The sequence below is a fragment of the Lucilia cuprina genome, chromosome 4, assembly GCF_022045245.1.
Source record: "Lucilia cuprina isolate Lc7/37 chromosome 4, ASM2204524v1, whole genome shotgun sequence".
In the NCBI taxonomy this organism is placed as follows: Eukaryota; Metazoa; Arthropoda; class Insecta; order Diptera; family Calliphoridae; genus Lucilia; species Lucilia cuprina.
The window spans coordinates 3,397,901-3,411,405 of record NC_060952.1 but is presented as its reverse complement, the minus strand read 5'-3'; the positions used below and the strand labels follow the sequence as shown (position 1 = coordinate 3,411,405).

General features: G+C 23.7%; 1 protein-coding gene and 1 long non-coding RNA gene across 4 annotated transcripts in view; both read right to left on the bottom strand.

Moving 5' to 3' along the window:
* Window positions 1-243: 243 nt before the first annotated feature.
* On the bottom strand, window positions 244-6,926 carry LOC111690519. Its single transcript, XR_002762901.2, has 2 exons — window positions 6,646-6,926; window positions 244-510 (listed from the first exon to the last, which is right to left on the bottom strand). It is a non-coding gene; the product is annotated as an uncharacterized LOC111690519 (long non-coding RNA).
* Window positions 6,927-7,098: 172 nt separating this feature from the next.
* The window catches only part of LOC111690640 (protein held out wings), a 73,601-nt gene continuing 67,194 nt past the window's right edge, over window positions 7,099-13,505 (bottom strand). The window contains exons 6-7 of one of the 3 annotated variants that reach the window (XM_023453171.2): window positions 13,126-13,440; window positions 7,099-7,218 (exon numbers count right to left, since the gene is read on the bottom strand). In XM_023453171.2, the coding sequence (XP_023308939.1) occupies window positions 7,115-7,218; window positions 13,126-13,440 (419 nt within the window). In that variant the 3' untranslated portion in view covers window positions 7,099-7,114. Of the gene's footprint in view, window positions 7,219-10,436; window positions 10,529-13,125; window positions 13,441-13,505 lie in introns of those variants that run through there. The other 2 variants (XM_023453172.2, XM_023453173.2) reach the window with 2 other exon arrangements.

Here is a 13,505-nt window from a genome sequence, read left to right as displayed (position 1 = left end):
AAAAAACAATTATATTGATTAATTTTTGTTTGTTGTTGTTAGGCTTATTTTGATATATAAAAAAGTTGAAGAAAAAGACAAATTGCCAAAGAGATTTTACAAAAAAAGATAAAGCAGAAAAACTATTAAAGTTAAATTTCTATTTAAATAGTAAAAAGTTGAGAATTTGAAATTTTTGTTCGTTTTTTTTAGAAAAAAATTTTTTAAAAAAGAGAGATTTTTTTAATATTTAATAGAAGATAGTGTTGTTGTTGTTTGTAATACAATGAGATTCATTTCTTGTAGATTTTTATTTTGAGTGTTTTCCACTTTTAAATTTGATTTGTTGATGAGACTCTTCTTTCCTTTGTTATTAAAGATGATGATTTTTGTTTGTTTGTTGTTGTTGTTGTTAAAATCCTGTAGTCATTGTTGTTTTTTATTTGAGAAGTTAATTTTTATTTTTTAGAAAAGTTGCAGCTTAAACACAGGTTTTATTACTTCTGTAATTTTTACTTTATAGTCATCTACCTTTTAGACGCCCCAGTTGTTTTTATTATTATTATTTTTTTTTTCAATTATACGTTATTTTTTGGTTTTATTTTTTTAGATTTTTTGTGGGAGTTGTGTTAGAGAGCATGTTGAAGAAAGGAGCAAAAGAAGAAAAAAATGGTTAAGAGTTAGTAAATATTAATTGTTATTTATTAAATGTTTGATGTTTTAATAATTCGATGCAATTAAGTATTAGAAAACAAATTTAAATTACATTTTAATAATCATGTGTAGGTATGTGTGTGTATGTTTATAAACAAAAAAACAAATAAATATTTTTAAAATAAATGTTGCTTTAACTATTATGTCAGTTAAAATCAATTCTATAAGTTTTTTACAAAATTTACAAATGGCTTTAGTATTTTTGTTTTGAATTTATGAAAAAGTCTAGAGAATGGAATCTTCATTCGCGATTATTTCATATGTTCGAATTCGAAAATGTTGAATAAAGATTTTGTAAATAAATTTGTTATGAAACGGATTTAAAAAAAGTACTTCTTATTGATTAAGAGAAAAACTACAAAAGGATTTCAAAAACTACAGAGTGATTTCAATATCTTTACTTACAATTGTCACTGTCATAATAGGGTTATTGGCAAAGAAAAAACATTCGATTGGAAATCAATCGATATATAGTACATTTTACGAAATAAGTTTCATAAAAAATATTATTTTATTTAAATGATTTTTAAAATGTCACTGACACTTTTGTCAGAAGAATATGAATAAATTTTGACTAACATTCCTTAAGCTTAAAAAGAATGATAAAACTGAAGAATGATCAAATATAAATCATGTTGTTTCAAAACAAGTTCATTTAGAGAACATTCTAAATTATTAAAAATTCGAATTTAGTAGATGTACCGAATTATCATGACAGATTTTGAATTTTCATATCGAACATTTTAACATTCATTGAAATTTCTCTTTTTAATTCCCGAACTTATTCGATCATGATTACGATAATTCGACTACACACAACTTGGCTATTTGATCATATTCTTTTAGAATAAATACTGTCAAATCAAACTTTAATGATTATAAAAGATTAAAAGGCAAGTAATATTTTGATATCTCATATGACTGCGAGAGTCAAATTCGAAAATGTTTTCGTTTTTTTGTGATATTTTTAAAATTAACATTCTCATTCTCGAACTATCTTTGAAAATAGAACAATATTTTTTATAAAATTTTATACTTTTCTTTTTCAAATATTTAAAAATATTTTGAAACTCAGTATTGACTTTTTCGAGTGAAACATTTGATAAATTTTAACAAGTATAATGGTCCCTACTCTACATTTCAATTCGATTCGAAATTTTCTCCGTTTGGTAACTTCGGTATTCTGCATTACGATCCGACTCTCCTCCACACAAAGAACTTACAAAAACATATGTACGATCGTAACGCAGAATACACATATTCGTAAAGCATTGAAACGAAATGTATGTAATTGCTTCTTCTTTTTCTTACGATTCGGCTTTTTGTTCGAATACCTTTTTTCGATCATTGCGTAACTGAATGCGTAAACGTAATCGAAATGCAGAATAGAGGTGAATAAATATTCGCGCTCATTTTCAACCTTAATCAAGTTTATTATCGATTCTTAAAAAACATTCAAGTAAAACTTTTTTAAAATTTCAGCTTTCTACGACTGACATCCCTGACGTTCTCATTAAACTTTAAACTGTCATAAGACAAAAAGTTGTCTTGCTAACTAATAGCATATTTAAGAAGAATATCATCGATGTTCATGCAAATGAAGCCTTAACATTGACTTTACAGTTTATGTTTATAAGAGCGAATAATGAGCATGACTGGAATGGATTTGAAGATTTTAAGAACTTTTAACTTTTAGTTAGTTTTGTGTGTAAAAACCGTTACCAAATTTAACTGATATTTGAAATTGAAAGAATAGATAAAATTGAAATCATATAGATTTCCAAAAGTAAATAGACTAAAATCTTAAAAAAAAAATCATAAACTTGCATATAAAGGTCTTATTCATAAGCATTTATCAAAGGTTTATAAAACAATTATTATATGTAAATTTGTTTTATAAACCAATGATAAATTACAAATTTCTATTACAAAGTTATTAAAATTATTTCAAATATCAAATCCTACAAAATTTCAAATATCAGTTAAAAAAACACATATTTTGAAAAATACAAACGAAAAACACTTAAACGAATAATACGATAAAGGTAAATAATCGAAATTTTCGAACATGTGATTTCGTTAAAACGCAACAGAGTTATATATACACACACACACAAAACATACATTTAGTTAAAATATAGAAATTAAAAGTTCTTAAATCTGATTTAAATACTTTTAACATACACATACAGACACATGATTATTAATTAATAAACATTCATATTTCTTCGATTAGATTAATTTTTGTTTTTTTGTTTTTGAGATTTGTGCAAAAATGTAAAGAAAGTTAATTAATTTTTTTTTCAAAATTAATGACAAAGTTTGGTTTTTTTTAATTTTTTTTTATAAAGTAATTTACAAAAACATGAATAATAGATAAAAAAAATTAATAGATTTTAATAAATATTTTTTTTAATAAAATATTATTTAATATAAATTGTTTTTTAGTTAACTTGGCCTTTGGTTAGTTTTTATTTCATTTAGCAAAAAAATGTAAAATTATAAACAAATTATTATATATAAAATAAATAGTTGTTGTTGTTTTTAAGATTAAATGTAATTATTATTAATTAATAAAATTAAGAAAATAAAATTATTATTAAATAAATACTGTTTTGGCTATGAAAAATAAAACATACAAAAAAATATTAAAATTAAGAAAGTAAAAGTAATAAAGAACAGTTAAAATTATTATTAATAACATTAGATTATTTAAATGTTTTTAAGAAAGTATTAATAAAATTATTTAAATTATATATAAGAAAAAACATTTGCATTTGTGCGATGGTTTTGGGAGGAAAATTGAAGAAAATGTATGTAGTTAAGGCTGAAAAAAATTTCAATATTAACGAGTTGATAACAAGCTGGTTTAAGGCGACATTTAAAGATCTCTTACAAGTTTAAGAAAACAATTTGCTAATATTGTGTAGGAGAGTAAATTTTAATTCTTAAGTAAATTTGTCAATTTTGTCACTAATTATAATTAGGTTTCAACATTTTGTTATTGTTTAAGTTTCTAAAGTTTAAATTTTATAACACTTCTTGTCAAGTCACAAATCTAACGTCATTTTCTTATATAACAGAAAAAAGTGAAAGCATGTTATCTTTTGGTCATTGTAAGAATGACAAAAACTTTTTTAAACTTTAAAATTAATGTTCTTTTCAATATGTTTATAAGAAACTTTTATCATTGAAGCTACATATACACCAGTTGTCAGTATTCACAAATGTCTGAAAGACGTAATACACGGTTGTCAGATCTTACAACGTTGTCAGTAAAATGTTCAGAAAATAAATCGCCTAAATTTAAAAATTTTCTTTTGCAACGTTGTCAGAAAAAGCATTATCGAAAATATTGCAAGACAAAATTTATAAGTTGACAGTATTATTAGACATTTTTTGCACATTTTACTGCCAAAGTTGTAAGATCTAACAACCGTGTATACATAGCATAACAATCGTGTGAATTTACATTTTCATGTTTTACTATGTTGTCAGAAAAGGCATTTCTAACAATGTTGCAAAATAAAAATCGACAGACATTAGACATTTAGACATTTTCTGAACATTTTTCGGCCAATATTGTAATACCTTATAACATGTGTAAAATACATAGTTGTCGACTGTGGCAGTGTTAGTGTTTTCCTGAGGAATAAAAAAAACTTTTGGTTGATACAGCTGTCGCTGGGATGATAATCTTTGGCCGAGAAAGACTCGTGTAGTTCCGGAGCGAAGATTCGATTGTCAATTATGGGAATTACATAAAATGCTGTGTACTCGTGACAATTGTCACTTTCATAATGACATAAATCTTGGTAATTGTCGGAATGCCACAAAGTTATTTAAATTTTGAACTAATTGTTACTTAATTACACATATAATGACAACTTTCACTTATGTCCAAGATTTAGATAACATTTTTTCTGTATAAACATAAGGCAAATTTAAAATGTTTTTTGGGAATTCAATAAACTTTGTGACAATTGTCACAATTTCCTTTAAAAGATTACGATATTCAATATTTATACAAAAACTAATTCGATACTAAATACGGTAAAACGTTTAAAGTTGAAGTAAATAAAGTTCTTAAAGTTGTCACTAGGTGACACTTTTGTCATTATCAAGATGTAATATTGATATTTTCCCAACACAATACAAGAAATTGTTATTTTCGTTTTCTAACACTGTTACAAAAATTGTTAATATGTTCTTGTTAAATAATATTGAAATTTTTGTTTAAAATGAAAAAGTTATTTAAAATTTAGTGAACATTTCGTAAATGGATAATTGTGGGATGTAATTTAGGTGCCTTAATGAAGTGTTTAAGATGATTTTGTTTTTTTGAGTGTGTAGAGAATTATAAACATTTTTTTAAGCAATGCAAATGCAAGTTTTTCATTATTTTTTAGATTTTTTTACATATACAACTTACAAACTAAAGAGGTTTTTTTAATGACTTAATTTTTAAAATAAAGAAAAAACCACAACCAAAAATTATTAAAATAAGTTAAATTTTAAGTTTAATTTTGTTTAGCCTAAATTATGTTATAATTATTGTTGTTGTTGATTAATTTGTCAATTCAATTAGTTATGAAAAAAATGAGGTTTTAATTTTTGTTCTAAGGGTTAATTTAAAAATATTAAAAAAAAAAAATTCTTCAATTTTGGCTCAAAAGGTAGATTGACTTGCAAAATTTATTTTTGGATTTTTTTTAACAAATAAATAGGACATTACGACGTTTGCCAGCGTAGATTCCAACGTTGTTTCATATTTTTTTTTTTTTTGAAAAATTTTAATAGTTTTTAGTAAAATTAAGGTTTGGTTTTTAAGGGATTAGTTCTTTTTTTTTTTTTGAAATTCAAAACAAAAAGTTTGGGTTTTTTGTTTGCTTTTTCGTCTGTTGTTTAAATCATTGATCTTTATTTTTCTGTTTTTCTTTTTTTAAAACTAAGTATACATTTTATAAAAAAAGTTTTTTTTTTTTTTTTGAGGCAAAACAAAATTTTTGTTGCTTTTTATAAATATTTTATATAGAGATTTCCACTAAACGAGAGACATTTACAAAAATTTAATAATTATATTATAAAGTGTAGTGTATATAAAAAATACTTTTTTAAAAACTAACCTAAAACTAAGTTTTTTTTTAAATGTAATAAATTTGATTTTCTTAAATAGATTTCTTTTATAAATTCTGTTTTCTTTTATTTGTTTTTTCTTTTCTTTCTTTTAAAATTCTGCAAAGGCACAAGTCAACTTAGAAACAATTATTTGTTTTGTTTAATTAATAAAAAAATAAAAAAATTCTAAAGTATTGAGTTTCTTTTTTTTCACAAAATTTTAACTGGTTTTGTTTGTTTGTTTTGATTTGATTTTTTTTCTCAAAGAAGAAATATAAGTGTTGTTGAAATTTATGTTTTGTTTTTCTTAATTGCCATAAAAAAATATATATAAATAAAATAAAATTCATATAACAAAAGGGACAATATTTAAATACAAATTAGTTAAGGTATTTTCAAAGAAAGATACAACATTTTTAAGAAACAAATCCCCACAAATGAGAGTCAAACTCAAGCTAGAGATGTGGTAGCATGGTATCCTTAAATTAAAAGTTTTTTAAAGAATTTGTAATAATTTTTATTCCAATAAAAATGAAAAAGGAAAATTTAAGGATTTGTTTATTTTTAGAAAGAAAAAATCGAATAAATCTTAACTTTGATATTGTAAATTGTTTTTTTTTTTAAATCAATGAAACGTTTGTAAATCTCTGGCTAAAACTAGAATAATCAAGTTTTTTGAAAATTGAGAATATTAAAAAAAATATTGACCTTTTTCTAATTATTTCTACTTTCGTATTGTCACTTTTGTTAAATGATCAAATTAAACAGAAAATAAAATAAATATCAAAAAATATATAGATAAATATATATGAATAATAATTAAACACAACTAACCTGTTTTAAGCTGTAAAAATTGAGTTTTGTAATTTTGTAAGAATTATGGTTAAATAGTTTTGCTTTTAATGCATACAAAGTCATTTTACACACATCAGAGATATTTGGTTACAACAATCAATATGCCAGGGAGGGGCCCCTTCTAAAAACAGGCTTTTTTTCTTTTTTTTTTATTGAAATAAAATTAAACTTTTTCACAAAAAAAAATTATCAAAAAAATTTGTTCGTTATGAAGCGAGATTGAAATAGAAATGAAATAATATATAACACAATATTGTTATTAAACTTTAAACTTAAAAAAAGAGAAACGAAAAAGAATTTTTTTTAAACTTTAGCTCAATTATAGAAACAAAATTAATTAATTAAGGTTTAGTTAAAATTAATTTAGGTAAAAAAAATGAAATTCACTTTTATGTATTTTATTTTTTCGCAGAGAAAACACTTTTTGTTTTGCAATTTGTTTTTTCTTTTATTGGATCTCTATAAAGCCTGGCTTAGTTGGGACCCCCACAGCAGCTCTCTGATATGGATGTTCACGATTAGCCGCCAAACGTCGTTGTTTAATGGCTCCTACTAAAATACATGGGTATATAATTAATAAATTTCAAATTTTGTTTTTGCGTTTGTTTTTCTCATAAAAATATATAAAAATATAATAAAATTAATAATAATATTTCACAACTACTACTTTCTACAACTTAAATAATACAAAATAATATTTAAAAAAAATCAAAAAAGTTCTAGTGATTTGCCTTAATTAACCAATTTTTTTATTTTTTAAGTTTCATAAATTTCTTTGGAATGAAACGTATAACTGGGTTTGTTGATGGTCTGTATAAAGCAAAGGTGTTTTTTATTTATTTATAAAGTTTTAAAATAAAAAATTTTCAATAAAACAAATTAAAGTTTTTTAATTAAAATTAAAACTTTGTAAAACTTAAGTTTGTTTACAAATTTTTTTTAAGTATAATTTTAAACCTTTAACTTGTTTTATTTTAAAACATAAAAAATAATTTATTTTAAAAAAAAATTAAAAAAAAAACTTAATTAAAAATTTGTTTAAATATTTTTAATATTTAACAAAAAAAAAAGTATGATTCTATTAAAGTTTATTTTATTATTTTGTTTAAGTTTCAATTGCTGACTAGTTTATTTTAACTGATGTTTTTCATTTTAATATTTTATTGCTTAATTTGTGGACGGAAACTGTATGAGCTTTTCTGTTGTTATTTTCTTGAAAATTCTCTATTCATTTAATTAATGAAATTAAACAGAAAGTAAACTATTTTAACAGAGTTCTCTAGTTTAAATAAAAACTGCTACTTAGTGATTCTAATTATCAAGTATTTTTCAAATTTTAGAAAGTTTTTTTTTTAACATGATTCCTTTAAAAATTAAACTTTTAAGTCTAAAGTTTTTTAAAAATGTATCAAATATTTGATTTCTTATCAATTTCGTAATTCGAATATTTTAAGATTCTTTGCTTTTAAGTTCAATATAATAAAAGAGATTTACATCCCCATGTATGACTGTCTTTTGGTTTCAGATAAGAAAGAGCTTTGTGTCAACATTAGGGTTAGGTTGATAGGACTCCTTATCATGAAAAAAATGAACTGAATTAATTATTTTCAGTGTTCAGAAACTCAGTTTCCTCGAACGTAATTCCTAAATCAGCGTTAGTCGGGAATGTTATTTCCGGAATAACATCACTTTCCAGATACTTGGATCTAACTTCAACATTAAGATAAAAGGGAAAATCAAAAGTTTTCCAAGCAAAGATTCTGCTTTAGATCATTTAAATATCCACTTTAAAAGGTTACAAATCAAATTCAAATTTGATAGACTCCGCTGATTTCAGATTAGAAAGAGCTTTGTATTAAGATAAGATATAGAACCGAAAGTTTCTCATGCTAAGATATTGCTAATATCCACATTCAAAGGTTACACCACAACTGTGTGATTTTAAAGTTATAATAACTCCTTTGGTAACATCACAGGAGGATCTTCTTAAACACAAAGTTATGTTGCTCGACTGGGAGAGAAAATTCGTAGGGTTTTTTATTAAATTTTGAATCACATTCTAAAATGGATCTTAAGGCAAATTCGGAGAAAGATTGGGGGCTACTGCATACGAGGATTGATCCAACGGATATTGTACATAACTAGTTACGTCTTCATCGTATACACTAACTGTTTGAAGTTAAAGTTGAGATAACTCTTTCGGCGACATACCAGCAGGAACTGTTTAAATATGACGTTATGTTCCTTGACAGAGAGAGATGTTTCATAAGACAACGAACAGAAACCAAACCATTTGACCATTTTAAAACTTTAATTACATTAAATAAACCACTTTACGAAATAATTTTTAATTTTTTTTTACATTAAGAAACTAAAATCAAAACTTCTTTAAAAAAAGAAAAAATAATAAAGAAAAACTTAAACTTAAATAATAATTTAGCACCTTTTTAGATTCAACATTTAAACATAAATAATTGTGTAATGTGTGTAACAAAAGAAACAACATTCTAAATCATAAACTCTAACTTATAAAAATTAATAATAAGAATATTAAAAAAATTGTTAAAAAAAAATTGCTTAAAAAACCCTGCTTGTTGCTTGACTATTGTTTTTTAATTAAAAATTAAGAATTTGTAAAAAAATGGCACATAATGGAAAATTCAAACGACTTTTAAAAAATAAATTAGAGATTTGTTAAAAATTTAAAAAAAAGTAAAGAAAAATAATTATTTAAAAAACATGTTTGAGTACAGACAAAACAAAAACAAACACACAAAGCGGTTTAAGAACTAAATCAAAGAAAAATTAGTTCCTTAATAGAGCGGATACAAATTTCTAATTCCATAACAGTTTGCTGGTTGTTTTTATTTTGAGAAAAAAAAAAACTAAAATCGGTAGGTATTTCGTGTGTTGCTAAATAACACTGAGAGAAAAACTTTGTTTATAAAAAAAATCCTTTATATGTGTATAAAATCTTCTAACTAGCAATTTCTCTTGGTGTACTTTAAAAAAATGGCTATTTTTCTTAAATTTAACTTAAAAATTACCCTTGAACCCTTAAAAAAAACTCTAACTTAAATTGCATTAAAAATAATAATAATAAATCTATGAAAGCTTTGCAAATACTTTTATGTTGTTCCTTCTTTTTTTGATCTAAAGAAAATTTCTATAAAATTCTACAAAAAACTAAACAGAATTTTGTAAATTTTTTATATTTATATTATGTACAAGTTTAAAAAAATATAGAATTTAAAAAAGTTTTCAACTAGATTATACTCATTTTGCTTGATAAGAAATTATATTAATAATAATAAAAAAAAGATTTTTTAATAAATATATAAATATTAAAAAAAAAAAAATAAATTAAAAACAAAAAGATCATTAGAAATATTTAAAAAGAAAATAAATAAAAAACACTTTTGCTTTTAAAACCTGTGCTCTCATAATAAAATATTTTTATATGTGTATATTTTTTATACGTTTAATCAAAATGTTGTTGCTGTTGTTTTTTAAACTAAAATTTAAAAATGTTTGTGTTTTGTTTGTCCTAACCTTAAAATTATTTATGATAAAATACATTTAACGTTGCTACTTTTTTTCTCGAGCAATAACTCTATTTTATTTTTAAAATTAAACATTTCCTTTAGCTTTGCTGGATTTTTGTTTTTTTAATATTTTTGTGTTTTTTTTTTTTATATAAAATAAAACTATTATTTTTGATTGTTTTTTTAAATATAAACTACTTTTTATGTGTTTTTTTTTTGTTTTTAAAAAATATATTTTTGTATAATAAACAAAACAACATGTTTTATAAATTGTTTTTTTTTCTAAAACACGGAGCCAGCATGCAAATATCGACCAACTGTAAAAATTGTTTTGAATAAAATAAATAAAATCAACAAATGAAATTTATAAAAAATTAAAAGGGGAAATAGAAAAAAAATTTACTTAAAAAAGGGGGTTAAAGGTTAAAGAAATGTATTTCATATTTGAAATGTATTTCAAGTGTTAATTGATTTTATTGTTGGTTGGTTTTATAAAGTGAGCTTTAAAGCAGTTTTTTTTGCAATTACTAGTTATTAAAACAAAAAGCTTTAGGGTTAAAAAAAGCGAAATTTTAATTAATGGATAAGGTGCAATATGAAAAAAAATATAAAAAATAAAAAACTATTTTCTTATAAATTTGCCATGGCACTAGTCACAGGTATCGATTTAAAAAAAATAATAATAAATAAATTATAAAAACTAAATAAAAATAAAATAAATTCGTCTTACACGAATAAAAAAATAACCTCCACCTTCATAAAAACCAAGAAAAACTAAGATTAAAACAAAAGTTTCTTAATAAAGAAAATCCTGCTTCTTAGTAAATTTGCAACAGTAGCAGATATGCTTTAACTTTTCCTATATCATGTTGCAAACACTTCTGTTATCAACATCTGTTATCAACATTCTCTACACTTAGACTTTTTGGTCTTGCAAATTTGATAAAGTGTAATAAATCGTTATTTTTAAGGTTCCATAAAGTCCACAATACAGCTTTTATAAGCAAACATTATAAATAAAATTTTTGTTGTAGCATATTTGCAATGATTGCTTAATCTGCAAAGAAAAAAACTTACATTGCAAAGTAATCAGTTAAAATGCTAACTTTTCACTACTTCTTTTAACTCAATATTTCAACACGATGATATCATTGAAGAAAAGTACTTTTAAGCTCGCTTACAAATAGGAAGTTAAAATGTACTTGCAATTTCTCTTACCAAGAAGTTGTTGAGTAAGTTGTTTTGTTTTGAAAATCATAAAAAAAGAACCAATGAGTAAACGAGACAGGGACTTCGGTTTGTTGGTAACATGTTCATTGAAAAGTAAGTCATTATGGAAGTTTTTACTGGTTTGATTTCACTAGGGCATAATTCACTCTATTAAGTTTGTCCCTCTCAAGTTTGTCTCTTGCAAGTTTGCTAAAGTGTAAAAAAGCGCATTTTTCTCATGTTTCTTAATGGCTTTTATAAAGAACAATATTTTGAGTGAACATTTTTTGTGGTAAATTTACAAGGCTAGTAAATATTCTAAAATTGTTTCTTATAAAGAGTGAATATATCATTTCTGTTGTAATGCGAACTTAAAGATCAATTTCTCAATTGCTGCTTCATGATTGCAATGTTTGGTAATATTGGCTTTACCAGGGCAGTATTTTCTATATGTTCTCTGCAGCAGCAGTTTGCAATGATTGTATGTCTTGCAAATTTGATAAAGTTACACAAAATGTTTGATTTTTTGTTTTGTAAATATGATTGAGTGTTGCAAAACACAAGATTCTTGTTAAATTATCTATATTTGCAAGATTTGCTAAGGTAGTTTTTTATAAATAGTTGATAACACAGGAAATGATTGCAAATTTATTGCAGATTTCTAAATTTTTGTTAGACTTGCAAGGTTTACAAGGCTGCTTTACTATGGTGATTGTTTAACGCTATAAAAAACATTTCAAAACCAGTTGCATTTATTTAACTTTACAACTGTTTATCGTAGAAATCTCTAGACTGCTGACAACTACTAATAGCAGGTACCTGATAGCAGAACCTAAACTGGCGGACTATTAAGGTTTGACCAAGATGGAGATTATTTTAAAAATAACAAAAATAACTAAAGAAAATATAAAATTAAATAACAAAAAATTAAAAAAAAAATAAATAAATTTTAATTAAATATTAAAAAAATGCAATGAATAATTTAAATACTATTTAAGCCATTTAAATATTTAAATGTAAAGAAACAAAATCCTACTACTATAAGCTTTAATCTTTTTAAAAGAATTCTTAAAGAATTTAAATATTGCAAATAAACTCTAAACTACTAGTTAAAATAAACCTAAACCAAAAAACACTAAATTTATAAAAATTTCGAAAACCAACACAGTGAAATGTAACTAAAACAAAAGTTTAAAAAAATTATTTAATTATTTTGAAAATAATTCATAAAGCTAATTTTGAAAATTTCACTGAGTTTGTTTTTTTTTTAATTTTAAAAAAAAATATTAAACATGATTTCTTTTAAAATTAGTGTGATTGCTTTTGATGTGTGATGTTTGATATTAGCGTTTTTTTCGAAATTATTGCTCGCATATTAAATAAATTTCTATTGAAATATTTATGATTAATTTTTTTTGTAAATATGTATATGTTTGTAAAACGTTCATTAAATTATGAATTAATTAAATAAATAAATTATTCTTGGTTATTTCGTAAAGACCATAATAAAATGTTTTGTTTTAAGGCATTTGTTTGTTTTGTTGTAAAATGTATTATAACTAAAATTAAATTATTTGATATAAATAAGACAACAAAATACACATATATATATGTATGTATGTAGTTATAATTAAAAAAAGAAAATGTGAGAATAATAATAAAAAAATGGTATAAAAATAATAAATTTATCTAGCAAACAACCCACCGCTATGATCTGCGTATTCCGTCAGCAAAGGATTTCCAGTGAGGGCGGTATTGTAGAGATTATAATCGGCGTAAGGAGCAAAAATCATGCCATGAGCAGGATTTTCAAATGCATTAGCAGGTGTTGCAGTACCCGATAATATACTCGCCGCTGTTGTGGGCACTGTCATGCGCTGTGACAGTATTAAAGGAGCGCCCAGTGGGGCAGCAGTAGGGGCGCGCATTTGTTGAGCCAAACCAGGCAGACTGGCCTGGGTCAAGAGACGATTATCAGCCGAGGCAGCGGCTACAACACGACGCCAATCTTCATCACAAACTAATAGAGAAAAGAAAGATAAAATGTCTAGGTTTAGAAATTGGCAATTTTCTTTAAAATAATTG